This window comes from Silurus meridionalis, chromosome 2 (genome assembly GCF_014805685.1).
Source record: "Silurus meridionalis isolate SWU-2019-XX chromosome 2, ASM1480568v1, whole genome shotgun sequence".
Classification (NCBI taxonomy): Eukaryota; Metazoa; Chordata; class Actinopteri; order Siluriformes; family Siluridae; genus Silurus; species Silurus meridionalis.
Window position 1 is genome coordinate 9,867,254 of NC_060885.1, and position 25,388 is coordinate 9,892,641.

The 25,388-nt window shown below is 36.5% G+C and overlaps 1 protein-coding gene across 1 annotated transcript; it reads left to right on the plus strand.

Annotated features, from left to right (window-relative positions):
* Positions 1-25,388, plus strand: si:dkey-28b4.8 (sarcoplasmic/endoplasmic reticulum calcium ATPase 2). Its single transcript, XM_046869591.1, is given in 24 exon segments — positions 1-360; positions 3,183-3,302; positions 3,490-3,507; positions 4,208-4,290; positions 4,533-4,637; positions 5,357-5,495; positions 8,770-8,936; positions 10,008-10,163; positions 10,431-10,572; positions 10,903-11,069; positions 11,751-11,839; positions 12,094-12,196; positions 12,679-12,810; positions 13,088-13,213; positions 13,423-13,644; positions 14,332-14,443; positions 14,857-15,098; positions 15,270-15,490; positions 15,910-16,016; positions 16,019-16,111; positions 18,312-18,397; positions 18,562-18,695; positions 20,147-20,264; positions 23,023-25,388. Coding segments are annotated over 23 exon segments (3,186 nt in total). The 5' UTR covers positions 1-360; positions 3,183-3,184; the 3' UTR covers positions 23,329-25,388.

A 25,388-nucleotide genomic window follows, 5' to 3' on the forward strand; every position in this document is an offset into this window, starting at 1 on the left:
CTGCGACAGAAGGCGATGCTGAAAATGTCATTCTGTGGCCTGGCTCTAAATAAAAGCGATGCTCATTTAGACCGATCGGACAAAACCCGGAGAATTGTAGAGTTTGACTTTATCGTAAGAAACGTCGCACTGATCAGATCTTACCTGGGAAAAAAAGAAGATGTCGGAGATTTAAATTCGCCGGTGGATTCCTTAATTTGATCATGCAGAATAATCTGGAAAATAAGAGCTGAAACGAATCTTCTGGACTGCTGCTGTATCAGGAACAAACCAGCTGGATAATTATACAGTCGATTTCTTTGCGGAAATATAGGTGATATTACTCGTGTAACGGTGCTCATCGGTTTGCAATAATAAGTGGTGAGTATATACAGTATACTGTCTCTCCACAGTTTAGATGGCTTTGCTGTGATTAATCACATACAGCACAGAGAAAGCATCCTCCCTGCATTTATTTTTTACTATATAAAGCTTTGCATAGCAGTGCAGTTTAATAAATGGTCACTGTTTTGCAATTTGCAAGATAAATAAATCATGGCTGCTGTGGATTAGGTCAATAATAATATTTACATTTTTTAGACTTATGCGACAAACTGATGCAAGGTTTAGTTATTTCTCTGTATTGGTGCATCCTTTTGCTGGGATTCTATTTATTGCTTTTGTAAATAGATCTAAATAGAATAGAATAATAAAAAAGATAGATAGATAGATAGATAGATAGATAGATAGATAGATAGATAGATAGATAGATAGATAGATAGATGTAACAGGTGCACTAGAGAAGACCAGAGTGCAGGATACACTACTGTTTTTACCTCTGTGCTCTTACAGCACTTATAATTAGGTTATATCTGCCTAATAAATGCATTCATCTTCATTAACCTCTTGTCAATGATGCGGTTGGAACACCAGGAGTGAGGTGGGAATACAGCAGATATGGATGGGATGTCAGTCCATCACAGGGCAACATACACCTATTGATAGGTTCACAGTCTTATTCAAACATGAGAACAGATTTGCCTGTTTATTAATTGGCCTATTTTGGTGTTGCTGAGGACACCAGAAAACCCAGAGGAAGCATTGGGAGAACTTGAGGAACTTCTCAGGGGGTAGCTGAACTCCTGCACCATTTTGCACCACCCTTATATTAAAAAACATGTCAAAATATTTAATCACTTTTCATTTAACCTTAGGAAGTCTATTTTACTTAAAGTCAGGGTTAGTGTTCAAGTCAATTCAGTTAATTTTTATTTGTATAGTGCTTTTAACATGGACATTGTCTTAAAGCAGCGTTACACAGATAATGTGTAATGTGAATTTGGGAGCCTGGAATACTGTGCATGAGGTGTTAATACTGTACATGCAGGTGCTTTACTGGGCTGTGAATGTGAAACGGTAGTAATCCATTTCTGGACCATCTACATCCATGTCATGAGCTGTGGGTTGTGATGGAAAGAAATAAAATCATGTGTATGGGCAGTAAAAATTTGTTTTCTTTTCAGGGTTGCTAGTTTCTTGTTATTGTGACAGTTCGAAGAACTTGAAAATGTGAACATTTTAGAATAGAGCTTCTGCTCTTTCAAATTGTTGAGCCTGGTTATTTGGTATGTGCACCTGATTATACTGGCTACTTTTGGTGACCTGATTTTATGCAAATGGAGAATGACTACTAATTTGAGTGAAGACAATAAAGAACATGTTATATGTCTTCTGATTTGTGGAATGCCATAATTATTTGTGGAATGCTACAACACAGTTACACCATCCACTGGTAAAAGTAGAAATGCATACTGGAAACTTCACAGTACACGGTCTGAGACTGGACTTAAGCTAATAAAAATGTTGCATGTTTGAACACACCTTTACCTTATGCACACTCCTATAAGAGCTGCAGCAGGCATTTCCCAGAGGATGGAAACTTCAGGACAGAATTTTCACCTGGGGATTGTATATCTTTTATTAGTTGATTTTGTAAAATAGCTGAGAATAGAAAATAAATGAGAGCAAAATAAATGAGCGTGTACACTCAATGAAATAGTATATACAGTCAGCACCTTATATGTGCATGTCTTAGGGAATCATTTGCTGGTGGTGGCTTATCTGTTCCTATACACTGTTGGCCTCCATCAACCCAGTTCATCAATCAAACTGTTTATCACTTCCAGATGCTATTTGGCTGCTGTACATGCTTAGCACTAGGGTGTGCAAACCAAATGTTTCTAGCCAACAGAGGTTCTTATAGTGTATTGCTGGGATAAGCTTCAAAGCCATTACAAAACCTGACCTGTTGCAGTAGATGAGTAAAAACATATAGATCATATCTGTTCACCTTAAAGGTTCACTATAAACGCAAGATCATTGTGGCTAGTGTCAACATTACTTGTAAAACTCAGAAAGGTTGCTGCACCTGTTACACTTAACACACCATTACAACACAGACACACACCACAATGCCTTTCTCATTGCTGTGCTGATGGTCCTTCACCTGAGCGCATCACTTGATGGACTTAGCATTAGTGAAGCCCAGCAAATGCTAATATTCATGCTACAGATGCTATAGATGTTTTGCAGATAAAAATTTAACATATTTACTGTTGCAACGTGGTGGTGACAGGTACAGGTTCAGCTGTCAGGTAGGCTTAGGGATTTTTTGTTTATTTAAATACAGCTTTTGGGTTAATTGTCTAAACAATAGACACTTGCATCTGTAACTGTTGACTACAATATATACAAAATGTGAAAATGTTAGCAAGATACAAAATGGATTAGGCTAGATTAGCTAGCATTAGTGGTGAACATTAAATTTAGAAACGGAAAACTTTTAAGTTATTAAAATTCAAAATATATACATGGACTTTCCATTTATTTTGATGAATATTCACATTCTTTCACTCCAACCTATGTAAACAATATCTGCATGGAGCTACATATTTTTATATCTAAGTCATCTTTTTTACATGATTACATCATATTAATTTAATCACATGAAAAAAACATATGGTCAGGATACAAGAACTTATCTAACAGCATGTGAAAGCAATGTAACTACTACTGTAATAGATAATTAATCAGTGTAAGACGTACTTTAGGGGATCCATGCAGCCTGAAGTCAATGCATGATGTAAATGACATAGAAGAATATCATAGCACATGTGCAGTAATGACTGACTTTTTGTCCACAGGGATGGACAATGCCCATACTAAGACGGTCGAGGAGGTGTTGGGGTACTTTGGAGTGAACGAGTCCACAGGTTTGAGCAGTGAGCAGCTGAGGAAGAATCGTGAACGATGGGGTCCAAACGGTTTGCCACCATTACACTTACAACTAGAACATTTTTACAGATAATTAAAACACATTTTTGTCTAACTCAGTTTGGTCTTTGAAGTTTTCAGAATGTGGAGTATAATGAGTTGCAATTTGAGGCCCAGAAATTTATTCTAAACTCTTCTCTTTTTTCTTTTTACTGAATCTCACCATTCGGAATGCAGAATTACCAGCTGAAGAAGGTAAGAAACACAAACTTTGGGTCTGGGGCTAATTAATGATGAGCATTTTAAGGGCTGTATTCAGTCTTTGATTTGATTCAAAAAGTATGTCAGTATTCACCAATTCATCCACAATTGCATTATTAAAGTCAGGTACTGATGTTAGGCAAGAATGCCTGTGGAAAGCCAGGGCTTTGTGCAGGCCACTTGAGTTTTCCGCTCCAACTTTGGCAAACCTTGGCATTTCTTTATAGACCTCACTCTGTGCACAGCAGCATTACCATAGGGGAACCAGTTTGGGCCTGTAGTTCCAGTGTATGTATATATATATATATATATATATATATATATATATATATATATATATATATATATAGCACTGTGTTTAAAGTACTTGGGCACGCAATAGGGCAGGTAAAGTTTAAACTGTTCTTGTTATAGAGAACCGAGTTATTTTTTGTTCTGTATTTTGAAAATGTAAATGCTAAGATAACTCTCTCATCATGCTATTACTGATTGTCAAACCCTGTGTAACTATGCCAAAACACATAATCTGTTAATTTTTCATCTGCAATCAGAATAAAGTCTTTGCATGTAAACATAGTGACTATGTTGAAATAGAGTGTTAGTAGATCTGGTTACTCTGGTTGTATAAGTAAGAATAGAAGACTTTGTTGATGTTTCAAACTCAACCTGTGTCTTCCTCTGTCTTTGTTTACAGGGAAGTCTCTGTGGGAGTTGGTGCTGGAGCAGTTTGAGGATTTGCTTGTGCGCATTCTGCTGCTCGCGGCCTGCATTTCCTTTGTAAGCAGTAATGGGAGCAAGACACATCATAACTGTGATTCTTAATTACTGTCCCCCCCCTAAGAAATGTGCATTTAGTAATCTAATAAGCAGCGTTATTAAGAATCTCTCAGATCGTGAACATTATCATCTAATTGCTACAATATGTCATGACCATAATACGCTGGTGCTCTTTCTTTATTTACTTATTCATAATGTCTTGGAGAGGGACTTTATATGATTCAATTTCATGTCTTTGTCAGACTCTGGCCTGGTTTGAAGAAGGGGAAGGCACCATCACTGCTTTCGTAGAGCCTTTTGTAATCCTCCTTATCCTTATCGCCAATGCCATTGTGGGTGTGTGGCAGGTAAGTGTGTGACGATTTACTTGTCAAAATATAAATATTTGGCTCAAACATCACTTCTAATTGATTAGTAATTAAATAATTGTTTAAACAAACATCAGAATGGGGAAAGATTGTTACCTTAGTGATGTTGGATGCAGAAGGGCTGTTTTGAATATATAAGAAGCTTCTAAACTTTTAGGATTTTGATGCACAGTCATCTCATTATAGAGAATGCCCCTTAAAAAAGATATAAAATCCAGTGATCAGCACACCTGTAGGAAGCAATACCTTGTTAATAATGGAAGCCAGTGAAGACTGTTGGCCAAACTGGTTCTAGCTGACAGGAAGACTATAGTTACTCAAATAATCACTCTTTACAACAGTGGCGAGCTGAAAAACATTGCACGAAACATCACACTCACACATTGAGCAGAAGATGAAATCAAGTCAGCCTAACCATGCTCCTTTTACCTCACTTATCAGCAAACCTTTCTGCTCATTGGATGTTTTTTGCACCATATTGTCAAAAACCAAAGAGGCACTTCTGTGTAGAAATCAAGGTTGCTGATGTTTGATGTGACTTGACCTGTATCTGCATGGTTTTATGCACTGCATTACTGTCACATGACTGAGCGGATTATTTTATCAATGTGCAAACATACAGGTGTTCATAATAAAGTGAATGGTGAATCTACATATAGATGTTCATGCATATATAATAAATCTTTATTCATATTTAGGAACGCAATGCGGAAAATGCCATCGAAGCACTGAAAGAATATGAGCCGGAAATGGGGAAGGTGTACAGACAGGACAAAAAGAGTGTACAGAGAGTCCGAGCAAGAGATATTGTGCCTGGTGACATTGTAGAAGTGGCAGGTAAGCAGAACATCTACACACATCATCCTCTGCTGTGCTACAGTGTGTTTGAGAGCTGGTTTGGTCAACATCGAACCACAGTGCAACATGCACTAAAAAACAAGAAATAGTTAATTGACAATTTAATTAGAAAAGAATATACCTTTACAGAATATCCCACAAAGTGTTAAATATTTAAATCACTGCCCCCAAAGATGTTCCTGTGTCGGTCACGGATCATATAAAAGTGAAACTTCTCTCTGTCACAGTGTTGGTTGGATGTATTCACGCACATTATTTCTTATTTCTTGTTTGATATTTGTTAAAAGCTTCTTTACATTTTATTTACAGCATTATCATAATAGGCTGCATATTAACTTATTGAGAGAAAAACGGTAGTTTTATAGGAAATCATACATTGAGCAACCCCATATAACCAAAATGGCATGATCCTCATTTTATAACACTTCTGTAAAGATTCGCCTGTGAGATTGGAAGTTGACTCAGGCTCCTCCTATCGAAGCATCAAATCTTTAGCTATTTGGGGTCACCCCTAGATCTTACATTCATGAATTATGTCCATAAATTCATATATTGAACAAATTTGAATAGTTGGGTTTAAAATGATTGTTAAACGTGTTTTTCGGATTCTTCAGTGAAATAATAAAAAGTGCAAAAGATATACAGTGAATTTGAGAATTAAAAATAAGCAACAGATTATTTTATGAAGTACGGATTACACATAATCATTGTTTTTATCTCTGAATTTTGAGCCTGGTATAAGGAAGAAGGATGAAAAGGGTTTAAGTTAAAGTTTAAGATCCTGTATGAGTATCTACAACAGTAGTAGATATTATAGGAAGAGAGCCAGTGCTCATATTCTCTCCAGAACTGTTACATAATGCAGGGTATGCACGATAGCAAAAGTGGATTTAAGAACTGGTACTCATTAACTGGTACCACAACTGGTTAATGACGTTATATTGAATCACGTGCATACAAATCTTCAGGCAAAAATACAAAACGGGTAATTAGCGAATGACATAAAATTGGCAAAACAAGAACTTTAACAAGAAACAAAATTAGATTATAAAAAAACTGGAACACGAGACATAAAACAAATGGGTTGATAATCACTAGAAAACTAGACAGGTTACCTTGAGACTTAAAATCATGCACGATATATATATATATTCAAGCACGAAATTGGAGAACATCTGTGAATGATTGACACACGAACATGAGGACCAGTGACAGGACAGGGGTTGAGACATGTCAGGAATGAACCAAACAATTACATGAGACGTGACACAAAAAAACAAAAGCACATGGTTCATAGACATTAAACAGAATAATCAAGCAGCACACAGGGGGTGTCTTACAAGAACAGGCATCACAAAATATCAAGAATACGGGGATCAGTACTGTTTAAGCACGTGTTTAAAACTAAGAGAGGAATAGTTTAAGACATTTCACAATGCATAATTCTTTTTGCTCAAAAATAGTAAATATAAAATAAGCTGCAATTACATAATTCAGCAGTGAGTTAATGCAGCTGTGATATAACAGTAGTATTTCATTTATGTTAGTCCAATCTGTTCATAGACAATTTTTTTTATATAAAACCTAAACCTGGACAGTGTCAAACTGTCAGAAATGTAAATCACGATATAATTTTTCCTCATAACACTGGTGTTTCATCATATTTCCTGACCCAAAACAGCCTATAAAAGCAAACTGAAGGTCTCTCACAGTGAATCTGTCAGCTGCAGCTGGAGAACATCGCTGTCGTGACGTGAGCTGGCCCTTTGTTTGGGTTGAGAGTCGTATCAGCATTGTCTGCTTAGGATCACTATAATCACAAGTGTCTACCTACGGAAAGCCATTAATACACCACTGGAAAAAGATTTTGTTTAAGCAAATGGTGAAGCATTCCTATAGTTTTTTGAATTGGTTGACTAGTCCAGAATAACTGTGTAAATTTTGTAATATTTATAAATCATGGGATATATTAGCTTCTTTTTAGTGAGGACAGAAAAGGGTTAAGGCCCAGGCGTGTAATTATTGCCATACTATTTAAGCTCTATTCTAGGAATCCCAGAGGTCATGAATAAAAATAAGCTTGACATCCTTTATGTGCCCTAATATAACCGTCATGGGTTTTGAGTGCTGAGTGAATTCGGTGCTTTTATTGGGTAGTGGCATTTGGATGGCTCCAAAAAAAAAAAAAAAAAAAAAAGGGAAAAAAAGCATGAGAAAAATGTATGTGGTGTGTTTTGGATCAGGTTTGTCTGGTAAACTCTTTTACTGTAGTCAGACTCTTGAACAATGTTGCTGGATTAAACAGATTAAGTATATTGCACACGTGATCCATTCCTTGCTTCGCAATCAAATAAAGGCCAGGGTTTAATGTTCCCATGTTTTAAAGAAAGTAACTAATTGACCTTAGATAGTGCAATTAGTTTAGTAATCATTTCTTTTTGGACCTGCCCTAACATGCTTCAGGGCAGTTATTTAGCATCATCATCAGGCATCTGTGTGTGCCATATCACTCATTTGTGTTATCCTGCAGTGTTTACATTCCACAGTATATTTGCATAGGCTAATAATTACAAATTACTGCCACCCCTGAAGGCTGTGTGCAGCTACTGGAAATGGAAATGCGCATGGCTTCCTAGTAAAGATTATGTCTTGAAGATTAAATCTTACAAATGTTATTATGTCTGTCTCTTAACAGGAGTATATTTATGCTCATGGCCATGCTGTCAGGCCCTACTAGAATTATGATTCTTGGAAAAGTAAAACCTTTCAGTTTTTTACATTTTTTTGTAATTTTAAAGACATCATGCTTCCCTGGGATTGCTTGGGCATGCTTTTCTGTTTGATTTCAGTTTATATTTTTTGTTAGCCTTCATAAAAATGAGGAAACTCTTCATGGAAAAACCAATATTACTGGCAATTTGTAGTTTTTTGTGAAATTAGTTGTCACTTCAGTCTCACATCCAGTCCATCAAACCCACGTCAGTCTCTGTCATGTCACCCTGAGGTAAAAGTTGCTTGTGGTATGTTAATCCCAAGCCTCTTCTCTGGTGTAACCTTTCTTTACTGTTTAGATTATGATGTAATGGTGCAGGAGCATTTCAGACATTTTGACAGCTGGTATCTGATTACAAACTCAATTCATTAGGTTTAAGTCCATTTGCTATGGCAAGTGGCTATGCAATCAAATTGAGACAATAAAACATTTAACTAGAACCACTTTTTAATCCCTTTGTTTTTTTTGTTTTTTTTGCAGTGGGTGATAAGGTTCCAGCGGACATCAGACTGACCTCCATTCGTTCCACCACTCTGAGAGTGGACCAGTCCATTTTGACAGGGGAGTCTGTCTCAGTGCTCAAACACACAGATCCTGTCCCTGATCCACGTGCTGTAAACCAAGACAAAAAAAACATGCTCTTTTCTGTAAGTATATACATTTAAATGTAAGAATTATCTTTCTGCATACTATAATCAGGGTTTGAGTGTGTGCACAAAAGTTCTACAATGTACCTGAGATGTTTTGTTAGTGTGCACATGACAGGTGTGTGTGTGTGTGTGTGTGTGTGTGTGTGTGTGTGTATATGTGTGTGTGTGCATGTGTGTGTTGGGCTTACTGTACGTGTGTGCTTAATGAAAAATCAGACATGCTGTTTGCTCTCACTTGTTTGGAGAAATAATTTTACAAGCACTTTTAGATTTCATATGGATAATGACCAGGGTGCATCAGCCTCAAAGACCACACACAAACATACTCCAAAGCTTCCATTACTTCTCTCCAGCTGAGAAGCTCTAATGGCTCCTGCATGTCATAAAAGGCTGTGCAGTCAGGATGGTAGTCAGGCCACATTCAGACCTAGAAGAAGTATTAAAGGTGCAGTTTACCGACTTGTAATATTCATATCATTTTGAATATTTCAGTACCTTAATTAATCCATGATTCACAATAATGACATGCAAAGAAAAGTACTTTTCTTAAGTTTTTTTTATTGCATTGCTCGTCTATATACCTTTTTTCACGTTTGTAAAATTAAATGTTCTGTTTACTAGGAGCATTTTTGTGATATGTTGGTTGGTGGTGTAATGCAGCCATGATGTCTATTAGGAAAATATATTAACAATAATTTAATTAAACATGAGGGATAACAGTCAGGATTTGCAAATGGCTAGTGGCATACAGTCAACACACTGAAATAATTGACATTAAAAAGTGGTAGGTCAATGGTTAAGATGTTGAACTTCTGACTGGAAGGTTGTGAGTATGTTTAAATCACACCACCATCAGGTTGCCTGTGCCGCAAAGGCCCCTAACCCTCAACTGCTCATTTGTATAAGTGAAGTAATTGTAAGATCTAAGATTATGATGTATTATAAAGCCAGTCACCTTGCATGTTGCAAAAAGTTTGATCACAGGTCTCTGTGTGTGTGTGTGTGTGTGTGTGTGTGTGTGTGTGTGTGTGTGTGTGTGTGTGTGTGCACGCATTTGTTGCTGCATAGGGCACAAACATTGCCGCAGGGAGGGCAATAGGTGTTGTAGTAGCCACTGGCGTGCAGACAGAAATCGGTAAAATCAGGGACGAGATGGCAGCCACAGACCCAGAACGGACTCCTTTACAGCAAAAACTAGACCAGTTCGGGGAGCAACTCTCAAAGGTAGTGTGCTTTTTTTTTCCACTGTCGCTTCTTTTTCCTTTTGCCTTCTTACGTACTTCTCACATATTTATTAGGATTGATTGCATTTTGACATTGATTTGTTCATAAATATGTTTCCAAACAGGATATTTGTGTCTTCAGATTCCTTCCTGATATATTGATATTGATTATTTTTTGTCAATTCCTGTCAATTTTTTATGTTCTAATGTTTAATTTCATGTTTATTTTTATATAATGAAGACTTTTTTTTTTTTTACCTGAATATAGGTGATCACAGTGATCTGTGTAGCAGTATGGGGCATTAACATTGGACACTTCAGTGATCCTGTACATGGTGGCAGTTGGCTGAGAGGAGCTGTGTATTATTTCAAGATTGCCGTGGCTTTGGCCGTAGCTGCCATCCCCGAGGGTACAGCTGGGTTATACATCATATATCTCTTTTGACCTCTTTCATGCAACAGAATTAGACTCTAATTGGCTACCACATGCATAAGCACACATAATACATTCATATTGTGTATTCTATCTAGACAGAGGAATACACTATATATATATATATATATATATATATATATATATATATATATATATAGAGAGAGAGAGAGAGAGAGAGAGAGAGAGAGAGAGAGAGAGCACTCCCTCCCTAAGAATCACTATTCAAACAACCATTTTCTGCATTTTATTCTTTCTTTCTTTATGTCTGTCTCTCTGTGTGTCTATCATCTGTTTTGTTTTTTAGGTCTTCCTGCTGTCATCACCACCTGCCTGGCATTGGGCACACGTCGAATGGCGAGAAAGAATGCTATTGTTCGCTCACTGCCTTCAGTGGAGACTCTGGGCTGCACATCAGTCATCTGCTCTGACAAAACTGGCACTCTAACCACCAATCAGATGTCTGTCTGCAGGGTGAGACAGGAAATTTTTGTGTTACACTATATACTCTGTGCGCTCTTTAGGTAATAATATAATTAATATGATTGTCCACTTGAATTTAGACAAATACATGAAAATCTTTTTGGTAGAAAGTTGCAGTATGCACTAGTTTATTTTAGCAACCCGTAATCTACAGTTAATTGACATTTCCACGCCTCTCTATAGCAAAATATAAACACAAAAAGCCATGAGCAAATCTTGCTTGGTCTGTAAATCCCTCAATAAGGACTGTTTTGGACTCCAGTCTGCTCTCTAGTGGATGAAGATTTCAAGATTTCCTAACAATTCACATATAAAGGCATTTTAACAATTCAATAATGCTGTGTCAAGTCTATATTGTCCTTGAATATGAAAACCTAGAACTGAAATTTCTGCAGAATCAAATGATATCTTGACTTCTCCAATGAAACTCATTACATTCTAATAAAATAAACTTTCATGTACTACAGATTGCTTCAAATGTGATTTTCACTGATAAATGTGCATGACTGTAGTGTGTGTTTTATTAACAAATCAATTATTTAAGAGATACATTTAATAATAAAATGACTAGACATACATCTAATGGGTCCTATTAACTTTGCATGTGTGTGTGTGTGTGTGTGTGTGTGTGTGTGTGTGTGTGTGTGTGTGTGGGCATACCTGCATGTGAAGATGTTTATCGTAGAGAAGGTTGCAGGTAGCAGGTGTGTTCTGAATGAGTTTACAGTGACTGGATCCACTTATGCACCTGAAGGAGAAGTGTGAGTGATTTTAACATGTACTGATAACACACACACTCACACACACACACACACACACACACACACACACACAGTCTGACTAACCACAACACAACTCACATTGCTTCTGTACCTGTTTAATTGGCCCGCTCATGATGTAAACATAATATCTGGAGCATGCACTCATTAGGCTTTTTGCAAAATATATTTGTTTTCATATACTATTTCATTATAATATTAATATTATATACTATCTTTTTTCTCTCCCCACACAGATATAAGGATGGTGCAGTGCTGCGCTGCAGTCAGTACGATGCCCTGGTAGAACTGGCTACCATATGTGCCCTGTGTAATGATTCATCTCTGGACTACAATGAGGTATGGATATGTTCACACACATAAACACACACGTGAAGATAAATGCAAACATTGTTGCTTGTCAGTTTTAGAACCATTTTAGCAGTGTCTCAGCGGCCCACACAAAATAAATCACACTAAAAAAGGAATTACAGCCTACTACACAGTTATCTGGAAGATCTGTAATAAAAACATTTTAGTCAACTGTGTGCATCATTTTTAACTTAGCATTGTTAAAAGATTATGTATCTATACATATGAGTTGAGTTACTGTTTCTAGAAAAATGAGTTTCAGAGAGGAGAAAGCGCCTCTTGTGTAACCGAGATGTCCTCTGCAGAGTACAGAATAGACTTTACTCTTACTCTTTAATCCTCTCTGTTTATTCATTTTATTGAGTAGAGACTTTAGATTTCCACGACAGCTCATCTTAAGATAAATATTGTAACTATAATATTGTAACAGTTTTATTATTTCATTTCTTTTCATACCTTTCATACCACAGAGTAAATGTGTGTATGAGAAGGTGGGGGAAGCCACAGAGACTGCGCTGTGCTGTCTAGTGGAGAAGATGAACGTGTTCGAAACGGACCTGAGGAGTCTTACCCCTGTCGAAAGGGCTACTGCGTGCTGTTCGGTGAGTGGGTGCAGTGGGTTGGATTGGGTAAGATGTGGTGGAAATGGGTGAGTGTGGGCAGTAATAGTTTTGGGTGGGAGTGGGTCAGAGTGGGTGGGATTGAGGTGTTAGTAAATGAGGTTGGGTCAGAGGATGCGTGTGGGGTGGATTGCATGTAAGGAAGTGAATGTGGGAGGAATGGTGGGTGAGAGTATGTTAAAAAGGATGTGTTTGTCAGTGTGTATAGTAAATGTATTGCTCATCTACAGTGTGTGAATTGATCATTCTTTCCGTTCAGGTGATAAAACAGTTAATGAGGAAAGAATTGACGTTGGAATTTTCTCGAGACAGGAAGTCCATGTCTGTCTTCTGCACTCCTAACAAACTGTCCCGCTCTGCCACAGGAGCCAAGATGTTTATTAAGGTCTTTTTTTGTCATTTTCTGTCATGTATTTAATAGCTTTTTTATTCTAATTGATTTTTAAGCATAACGATCAGTTATCCGAAGTTTTGTCATGGGGCCGAAGCAATGCTGAGGCTAGTGAAAGAAAATATTAACAAAAAGAATAATAAATGTATAGTAAGTAATAGAATAATTACATATTTTTTCTCTCTCCTCTATTTTAATCACAGGGGGCACCAGAGAGCGTTTTGGAGCGTTGTTGTTGGATCCGTGCTAGTGGTGGTGCACGAGTGCCCTTAACCTCTGACCTTAGGGAACAGCTCTTAGCCACAGTAAGAGAGTGGACTTCAGGTCGTGACACCCTACGCTGCCTTGCCATGGCAACCAGAGACTCACCACCCGACCCACGGACCCTGAACGTGGAGAACTCATCTACCTTTTCTGAGTATGAGGTATGTACGTCTGAGCAACATGGCCCATATAGGACTCTTTTATACACTGCCAAATCCTAAACAGTTTTACCACAAAGGGCCTTCTTTTATGTGGTGAACTCTGAACTTTTCCTGCCACCATTCACCTGCTGGCATCATTTGACACAAATGCTGTCACTCAGAATATAAGACATTTTATTAAGAACATGACTGTAAGGGATGTTTCTATAGACTATGATCTGTCAAGAATTTTGCAATATTTTCTGTGCCTTAGGAGAAGTGCATGTCTGAACTAATCATTTTTTTCTCAAGCTTCTGGAAATGCAATCTGGTTATCAAAAACATGATATATACAGGTTATTATAGTCCAAAGCTTTAAGTTAATATATTTTGTTACTTATTCGAATAGATTAGATTAGATTAGGTTAGATTAGATGAGATTAGACTATGCCTCAATGACTTGTTGCATTACAGTATATCACCATCAGAGTATCAGTATATGGTTAACTACTATGGTTTGGGTTGTATAAATCCAGTAAAGAAAAAATCTACCATGCAAGATTATGGGACAAATCACTAAATTGGGGATAAGATTTAGAGTGCCCTGGTCTGTATGTTCTATGCTGCGTCAGATTTACAAAGGAACCATAGGTCAAAGTGCAGGACAGGAATATAATGGAGGTATATACATCTGTTCTTCTTCTGCAGTCAGAGCTGACGTTTGTGGGGTGTGTGGGGATGTTGGACCCTCCTAGAAAAGAGGTGCTGAACGCGGTGCGCATGTGCAGGCAGGCTGGTATACGCGTCATCATGATCACTGGTAAGACTACAATATGTTTATGCTAATATTAAGTCTTTTTAATTGTTATATTGTTCAAATTATGGTTACAGCATGGTATGATATGCAATAATGACCCTTGACGACCTTTAATTCTTAATAACCTGCAAGTTATTTATAATTCTGTGAAAACACAAGTGGATTTTTTTTTAATATAGTGTAAGTGTAATGAATCCCACTATAAAATGTTGGATATCCATGATAAATTGTTTATGATAACAATAATCATGTCTGCCCTTTATTGCAGTATAATGTCTAATGTACAAACAAATGCTCATCAAAAAGTGCACAAAAATACAGAAACTACACAATATTTCACAATTCTCATTCATTAATTTTTAAATGCCTGGAAATACCTTATTCATAATTGCAGTGTGTTTCTGTGTAATATGCAGGTGACAATAAAGGCACAGCACTGTCGATCTGCAGACGTGTCGGGATTATAACAGAGCAGGAGGAAGAGGAGGCAGAGGGAGCACCTTTTGGTGGAGGGCTGACTGGGCGAGAGTTTGATGAGCTGCCGCCCCACCTGCAACGCCAAGCCTGCCTCACTACCCGCTGCTTCGCCCGCGTTGAACCAACTCACAAGAGTCGCATTGTAGAGTACCTTCAAAGCCTCAACGATATCACAGCTATGGTGAATATGTAAAAGATTTTATACATTTATATATATATTTTATATATATATATATTCTCAATTTATTTTTAATTTTGTATATGCAATTTTTCCCCATTTATTTTTCTTGGTTTATATTACTGGCTTGTAGACTTATTTACTTTTGCTCTTCCCCTCTGTTGTTGCTTATAGACTGGTGATGGAGTTAATGATGCTCCTGCTCTGAAAAAAGCTGAGATTGGGATAGCGATGGGCTCAGGGACAGCAGTGGCCAAATCAGCTTCTGAGATGATCCTAGCTGACGATAACTTCTCCACCATAGTTGCTGCAGTGGAGGAGGGTCGAGCCATCTACAACAACATGAAGCAGTTTATCCGCTACCTCATTTCCTCTAACATTGGAGAGGTAGTGTGGTGAGTAGTGAGAGGCAGAGAAAGAAAGAGAATATGAGAAATACATGCACATATATTATGATTCTGCATGGTGCATTTTAGCTAGTGGTCTGACACACACTAGTGCAATTAGAGATGCTTAAAAAACGTTGTAGAAATTTTTTATTTTATGTAGCTCTTACGATGCAAACATCATATATTTATAAAAACAAGTCCAATATTTGGCTGGTTCCCTGAGAATTTTCGATTAGTAAAATGTAAACGTAAATTTTTTAGACTGGTTATTGCCGAAAATCAACATTTTGTATAATAATTATTGTTTTCTTATGGGCATTATAGCATTTTGTTATCTGAAACCAATGTGTCAGTGCTACTCTAACTCTAAAATTCCTATAAATCTGTTTATTCTTCTTGTTTTATCCTTGATCTCTCAAACTTAGTATTTTTCTGACTGCTGCTCTGGGCATGCCTGAGGCTCTCATCCCAGTTCAGTTGCTATGGGTGAATCTGGTGACGGACGGCTTCCCTGCCACTGCACTAGGCTTTAATCCCCTGACCTGGATATAATGTCGCGACCCCCACGCTCTCCCAAAGAGCCCCTCATCTCAGGCTGGCTTTTCTGCAGATACCTCATAATTGGCTGTGAGTGGACAATGCATGTCATGCCAATTCCTGTGATTGTGCTGTTTCTATAGAAACAATGAAAAACACTAGTTCAAATGAGCACAATTATATAAACCTGTGATTTGAATTAAATCCAGAGCAGCTGTTATGTAAAGAAAAGAAGCACAAACACAGTGGTGTAGTAAAATGTAGTAAAGTAGTCCAAGCCCAGTGGTGTGATATAGCCCAATGTGAAGCATGTTGTATTACTTTCTGCACATTTAATAAGGCCAAGGTTCAGTTTATTTTTAGATTAAGCAAAAGCAGAACCAAATTAGACAATGGATGAGGTAATTATGCTTCACTGAGGACTCTATGTCATCAGTGCGTGTGTGTGCCTCATTGTGACGAAAGCGATGTTTTTAGCTGACAGTGCTGAAAATAAGGCTGGTCAAAAATTAGCAGATGTCAACCACATTACCAGTTTAATTTTGCAGGGGATTTGTGATTAAAAACTGAGGCTTAGGGATAGAGATTATATAGATTATGTTTCCTACAAGCTATTAGCACTACATATATATATATATATATATATATATATATATATATATATATATATATATATATATATATATATATATATATATATATACTTACAGTCCACAGCACTTCTTGGTTTTTATTTGTTCATTTATTTAGTAGGGCTGTAACAACTAATCGATAAAATTGATAATAAAAGATAATGAAATTGATTGTCAACAAATGCCAACTAATCGAGTAGATTTATAAGGTAGTTAGATTGTATGAGGTAATTATGCTTCACTTATGACTTTGTAGATTTGTTTGGGTTGTGCAGTGGTGTGTTTCTATGCGTGTGTGCTTCATTGTGACGAAAGCTATGTTTTCAGCTGACAGTGCTGAAAATGAGGCTCGTCAAAGATTAGCAGATGTCAACCACATTACTAGTTGAATTGTGAATGAGAGCAGGGGGTTTGTGATTAAAAACTGAGACTGAGGCTTAGGAATAGAGATTATGTAGATTATGTTTCCTACAAGCCATTGCATATATATACAAACAAATACACCGCAAATTACCGTAATGTAAACATAACTTAACACTTACTCATGTGGTAGTGGTTGATTGCGAGTGTGAGACGCGCACCACGCTTGTAACCTCCTCGGTTTCCATGGTAATTCTATTTACTTTCGTTATCACAGCACCATCACTGATTTCCTTGGGAGACATTTTTCAAGATTTTTAGTGAAATAAAAATATAAAACTAAAAAAAGTTAAGTTTTTGCTGCACTGAACAACGAGAGCGAACGAGTGATACGTCATCAACTAAGCGACTGATGCTTCCCTCTGCCGAAAACGGGAAACCGACAGCGTGTAAGGTCGCTCGTATCTCCGTTTGCTCGTACTATAGGTTGCTCGTACAACGGGGTTTTACTGTATATATATATATATATATATATATATATATATATATATATATATATATATGTATATATATACACTTACAATCCACAGCACTTCTTGGTTTTTATTTGTTCATTTATTTATTTTCGTTTTTTGTCCATGTGCCAGACTATTTTGTTTATTTTTTATGGTATTTAGTAGGTCTGTAACAACTAATCGATAAAATTGATAATAAGCAATAATGAAATTAATCGATTAGATGTATAAGGTAGTAAGAGTGGATGAGGCAATTATGTTTCACTTATGACTCTGTAGATTTGTTAGGGTTGTGCAATGGTGGGTTTCTATGCATGTGTGCCCCATTGTGACGAAAGCGATGTTTTCAGCTGACTCTTTTCCTCCTTCCTGGTGGCTCTATCCTCAGTGCTCTCCTTCTGATATAACCCGTGTCCCTCCTTCGCACATGTCCAAATCATAATCGCTTGTATAATCGATTATCAAAATAATCGTTAGTTGCAGCTATAGTATTTAGTGTTTTGTTTCATTGTCCTTTTTTGTCTTTATTTTTTAATCTTCCACCATTACTAAACATACTTGCAATTGTATCCAACTCCATTTGATTACATGACAAAAACAATTTCCAATTTTCACATTTGCAATAAAAAAAAACTATAAGATGTGTAAATTATGGTTCTTTGCTATTGTTCTAAACAATGTTTACTGCCAAATGGATATGTCTTAGAAATATTTCGGTTTGGAACAGTCTATACTCTATCTCAAGAAGTTTAGTTGATTTATTCTTCAATCTTCTTGCTACAGGTTATGTGGGAGTAGCTACAGTGGGCGCTGCGGCTTGGTGGTTCATGGCAGCACATGATGGACCAAAACTCTCTTTCTATCAACTGGTCAGAGACCTTAATCTTTAAACTATTTTTTATCTTTTGATAACTATGATTCTATTAACATTAATATATTAGCACAAAATGTAAGAGAGTTGTGATTTCTATCATTTTAAGTGGTTTAATGGCACTTTGAATATTTTTTGTCTCTATTTTTTTGTTTCTATCAGTCTCACTATCTGCAGTGCAGTGAGGGACATTCTGACTTTGCAGGAGTTCAGTGCTCTGTATTTGAATCACCCTATCCTATGACTATGGCTCTGTCAGTGCTGGTCACCATAGAGATGTGCAATGCCCTCAACAGGTAAGTTCTTGCCTTAGGCTTGATTTTTGGTGCAGTTAATTTTTAAGTCTAAACACTATAAATGAGAAACACTAATGGCAATCATCTGTAGGGTCAGGCAAAACTAAAATTCCAGAAAAACAAGCTCAGGTCGATTTTAATCACATCCTGCAGTGACCAAATAGGCACTAGCAGTTAGCTGGTAGCAAAATAGGCACTTCTGATGGGAGGATCTCTTTACTTCTGAGCTTGGGTGGGCTATTCTGACTTTGAATGTGAAAAAATTAAGTGTTTACTTATAAAGATTAGGTCATGCTAGAATATAAAATATTAAAAGTATATATAATAACAGTGAGTGATAAAACTAAAAGGACAGCCAAAACTAGTGCTGTGGCCAGTTTATTGATATACGTTTGCGTTTGTGTGAATTATAAGTGAAAGATTTAATTGGTGGCTGTGTGGGGATGTGTTGCTGCTGAGGTCATCTGTTCATTGCGATACTGGTTCTTGTTTCCAATATGTAATTTAATGATGATTGTGCTATGGTAGATTACTGGCAACATTTTCAGTTAGCTAGAGTTAGTCAGAAAGCATATATATTATTAAGCATATATATATATATATATATATATATATATATATATATATATATATATATATATATATATACATATATATATATATACATATATATATATATATATATATATATATATATATATATATATATATATATATATATATATACGTATATATATATATATATATATATATATATATATATATATATATATATATATATATATATATATATATATGATCTCACCTCAACCTCCTTTACTCTTTACACTGGAGCTCCTCAGGGATGTGTTTTGAGCCCCCTGCTATACTCACTGTACACCTATGGCTGTGTGGCCACTTCCAAATATACAACCATCATCAAGTTTTCTGAAGACACTGTTGTGGTGGGCCTGATCTACAACAACGACAAGACGGCCTACCTACAGGAGATTAAAAACCTAGAGAGATTGTGCCAGGAGAACATTCTTCTTCTGAACGTCAGCAAGACTAGGGAGTTAATAGTGGACGTCAGCACAAGCAGGAGCGGTCATACTAATTGCTGAAGATCAATGGGTCCCCAGTGGAGAGAGTGGACAGTTTCCGGTACCTGGGTGTTGCAGGATGCAGGATCTGTCTTAGTCCTGTCACATCCACACCCTTGTGAAGAAGGCCCTGAAGGATACTGAAACTATCCAATAGAAAACTTGTTTTGCTTATGTGATTTTTTAAAGCAATTAATGTAAATCAACAAAAACAGATTGAAATGATAATATTGTCATTAATAATTGCTAAATATGTTTAGGTAGTATCTTATGAAGGTTATTACAAAGCCTGGTTCTGGTTTTAATTGTGTGTGTGTGTGTGTGTGTGTGTGTGTGTGTGTGTGTGTGTGTGTGTGCGTGCGTGTGTAGCCTGTCTGAGAACCAGTCTCTGCTGAAGATGCCTCCCTGGTCAAACCCCTGGCTTGTGGGTGCTATCTGTCTTTCCATGGCCCTCCATTTCCTCATCCTATATGTGGATCCACTGCCTGTAAGTACAAGCTAGTGTTTCTCTTTAAAATTCCCAACGTGCCTGGACAAAGCGACTCAAACCACTCAGCAAGTGCTGTACTGTTTAACATTATGTTTGTGGTGCTTGTTTTTGAATTTGGTTGGAATGTGCTCACCAAAACAAGTCACTTTGTACTTATTAAATTTAAATATATACAGGTCCATCTCAATAATTTAGAATATCATAAAAAGTTGATTTATTTTAGTAATTATTAGTGAAATTCATATATTATATAGATTATTCACACACAGACTGATATATTCCAAGTGTTTATTTCTTTTAATTTTGATGATTATGGCTTACAGCTAATAAAAACCCAAAATTCAGTATCTCAAAAGATTAGAATATTGTGCAAAAGTTCAATATTGGAGACTTGTGGTGTCACACTCTAATCAGCTAATTAAATCCATACACCTGCAAAGGTTTCCTAAACCTTTAAATGGTGTCTCAGTCTGGTTCAGGCTACACAATCATAGTGAGTTCAAATCAAATTCAAATCAAATTTTCAGTTGTCCAGAAGACGATCATTGACACCCTGCACATGGAGGGTAAGACACAAAAGGTCATCGCTAAATAAGCTGGATGTTCACAGAGTGCTCTATCCAAGCACATTAATAGAAAGTTGTGGTGGAAAAATGTGAAACGAAGCCTATTCAAGAATTTGGGGAGATTCACAAAGAGTGGACTGCAACTGGAGTCAGTGCTTCAAGAGCCACCACACACAGACGCATTTCTTGTGTCGAGCCACTCCTGATCCAGAGACAATGTCAAAGGTGTCTTATCTAAGCAAAGGACAAAAAAGACTAGACTGTTGCTCAGTGGGGCAAAGTAATTTTTTCCATATGAAAGAAAAGACAATTTTGCATTTCATTTGGAAATCAAGGTCCCAGAGTCTGGAAGAAGAGAAGAAAGGCACAGAATCCAAGTTGCTTGAGGTCCAGTGTAAAGTTTGCACAGTCAGTGGTGCTTTGGGAAGTCATGTCATCTGCTGGTGTTGGTCCACTGTGTTTTATCAAGTCCAAAGTCAGCACAGCCGTCTACCAGGAATTTTCCGAGCAATTAATGCTTCCCTCTGCTGACCAGCTTTATGGAGATGCTGATTTCATTTTCCAGCAAGATTTGGCACCTGCCCACGCTCCCAAAAGCACCAAAGGTTGGTTAAATGACCATGGTGTTAGTGTGCTTGACTGGCCAGCAAACTCACCAGACCTGAACCCCATAGAGAATCTATGGTGTATTGTCAAGAGGAAAATGAGAAACAAGGGACCAAAACATTCAAATGAGCTGAAGGTCACTGTAAAAAAAAAACCTGGGCTTCAATACCACATCAGCAGTGCCACAGACTGATCACCTCCATGCCACGCCAAATTTAAGCAGTAATTAAAGCAAAAGAAGCAGCTACCAAGTATTGAGTACATATAAATGAACATACTTTCCAGAAGGCCAACAATTCACAAACATTTTTTTTTGATTGGTCTTATGAATTATTCTCATTTTTTGAGATTTGTGATTTGTTAAATGGGAGCCAAAATCATCACAATTAAAAGAAATAAACATTTGAAATATAAGTTTGTGTGTGATGAATTTTGTTTTGAATAACTAAAATAAATAAGGCAAAATGCTGGCTTACTGGATCTGTAGCCGTTTGACTAATGAGATATTTATGTAGATAATGACAAATGATGGATGATTGCAGACGTATTCATAAGTCATGCTGCTTTGCCAGCCAATCAGAATTTACAAACAGTATTATTTGAATAATGTCTATGATATTCAGGTAAAAGTGCTTTACACAAGTTTGATAGTGTGTGGGGAGTAGGTGAAAACCAGGTTTCACGAAAATGAAACAACTAGTTCAACTCTCATAAGCTCAATCATATGCATTTTATAAACATTTTCTTCCAGTAATCATTGACTAGTTGCTGTGTTCAAAATTAAAGTGTTTAATACATTTCGGCTGCATCCTGGTTGCATGCTACAAAAAAAAAAAGAGCAAATGGACTGATGGCTGGACAGATTTCTAAAATTAGATGTTCAAAGAGCCTATACAAGTGTCATGGTGATAATGATGGTTCATGGTGATTATGATCGTAATAATGACGAGAAGCCACAGAATACAGCAAGTTGAGTTTAAGATTTGTGTAAATGTATTTGTATATATATAAATTATAAATAATAAATTGAAGAGCCATTGCATTACAGGAATATCTTGATTTATTCAGGCAAAAATATCAAGTCGTGACAAGTCTTTGAATCACTGATTTCTGATTAGCATGAGTAAATAGTCAGTCAATATAAAACTCCCTGTGCTTTAAAGGTTGACTTGCATTGTACAGAAGACCATTCTGTAAAGATATTTAGTCAGGCTGTGTGTGAATCAAATGCTCTGACTCATGTGTAAGTGTGCACTTCGTTGGAAGTGTAAAACATTGTACCATTATGTTGTTTTACCCTATGAAGTCAAAATAAATTTGAAATATGTTGACACAACAAATTGTGAAAATCAAGTGGGGAAAAAACTGATGTCTGCCTTCTGGGCAAGAATCATTGGATTCTCTTTCAGATCTTGCAGCTGACTTATTCATTTCCGTCCCTTAGGGAAGGAAAACTGGAATTCATTGTTGACACATGGCTAAGGCACACCCACATATGTAATATTCAGTGTTAGAGAGAGAGAGAGCATGTGCTTACTACTGTAAGTAATTTGCCTAACACAGATACTCGTATTCTATTACAGATGATTTTCCAGATCCGGCCACTGTCTTGGCCGCAGTGGGTTACTGTTCTAAAGATGTCCCTTCCAGTTATCCTGATGGATGAAGCCCTGAAATTCTTGGCAAGGAACTACATTGAGCCAGGCACTGACCTTGAACAAGAGGAAGAGGACAGACAGAATTATGGCCAAGGTGTATTTGCAGACCTGGTCGTCAAAATACAACGAGGTCTAAAGGATGTCTCCTGGGCATTTGTGTTCATTTCTGCTCCCCTTTTGTTTTGGATTTACAGCTTGGACTCAGATATTATAAACATCTTCTGGGAATAGTAAGCAAAGAGAATGTAAGAAGAGGGAGTGGGTGGTTTTTAGTGGGAGAGTTGGAGGGGGGTTAAGTTCAGACAAGGTGAATTAGGAATATAACACCAAAAAAGGAAATAAAATGAACATACGTATAAGCAAAAAAAATATAGGACAGGAAGACTTTTTGAGCATGGACAATCAGAATTATTGGGAACATGAGAACAGAGAGGAAAACCAGGAAGGAAGGCAATTGTCATATTTTCCCAAAAAACATTCCTGTCATCTTCATTCCTCATGCATTTAAAATATATTTATATAGCTCTATATTATCTCCACTTAAACAGGCTTGTTTTCAACTCATTCATTTAAATTATTTGTTGTCTCATCAGTTATTTTTACATTAGGAATCAGACAATACACATTGGGCAACACAGAGCATTCACATCCATGCAAAATTAAAATGGAGACATTAATGGTTAATGGACATTAAATTTACCGTATGTTCTTATTGCGTATTTTTTGTTGTTCTTTTTAAGCATATATTTAGAATATTTATTAATCATTCACCTGCATGTTAGGGGATTTGTATTGTTTAGGATATGGAAAAAAACATGTGAGACAAACAATAACCAGAAACTCAAGACCACTAAAAGAAGGGAACTGACCGCATGTAAAGTGAAAAGTTTACCATGCTACAGTACCATCATTATAAGCATTATAATCTGGATTATGGGATTTTTTTTTTTAAGTTTTGATTCAGTATATTTCTGCGAAACAGGAAAAAAGGGATTTCGCATATACTAAGTCCAAACAAAACACAGCACTTTTGAGACCTGTTTAATCCCACATTCTGACCCGTCTATGTCATTTAATTTCAATTTGAACTTTACATCGATTTTAGGCAGAGCTTAGCAGAAAGCTTGACTTCAAAGTCTTAATCACTCTCTCTATGGGATACAAAAAACATGTGTGCTCTTCTGATGAATGCTTAAGGAAAATATCATCCACATCATCAATTTTATTGTTTTAACATTCACGAGGGTCTGTATTTTATTTAGTATTTTCATTTTCCCTAAAATAATTATTGCACTACATTGTACTACAATGTGCTATATCTTGAGTACATTTCAGATAAAAATGCTGTTTCTCACAACTTTGAAGCGAATACTGTACCGTACTGTACTGTACAACCTGTCAGGCTGTAACCCAGAGTTCTCATGAAAGTTTGTGTGGATTACGCATCTCGCTTTTTGTCTGTAACAATAGAACACTCCTTAAAAAGATATGATGTGTAGGAGAATGAAACTATGACTTGCCCCAAATTTGAAATCTAATTCTCATAGATCAGTTGTTTACTTTTGATGTTTAAGTCCATTTAAATGCAAGTACTTTTGTACTTTTCCTAGATTTAAAATATAAAAGGAGTACTTTTAGGTGAGTAAAATTTAAGCAGGACATTTGACTTGCAATTAGAGAAATGGTGTATTTCATGCACCACTGTTAAACATGCAATATAAGAGCATAGAAATCCGATTTATTAGTTGTAATATGGTTCACTCAAGATTTCTCATCTGCAGATGAGTTACTGTCACTGTTGCCTAAGGTATGCTGTAATGTCTGAGTGTCGTGAAAAACAAACTGATTCATACAGTACATTTTACTGCACCACTCTGTTTGTAACCTTCCATTTTTAGTGAGATTTCTACAGTTCACTCTTTATCACATTAATATTACACCATATTTGTGTTGAAGATATTTGTGTTTTTTAAATGTTCTATTGCCAGAGGAAAAAGAAGGGCTGTAACTGCAAAATAAATAAAAACAAAACATATAAATTGTGTTCTATTTTTATTTCCCTATTCTATGTTGTCAATTATAGTTAAATTTACATTTATTGCAGAAAATAACAATAAAACTTTCATGGACTTTTAGGTTGTTCAAGTCGTTTATTTTCAAAAATGTTTTTTCACATGTATAAAATGTTTTTTTTTTGTGTGTGTTGTGTTAATAGGTACCATTGTCATAACTTTTCTTTGATGGGAAAAAAAAGCTCAATGGAATGGAAATAAAAAGTACATTTAAAATGA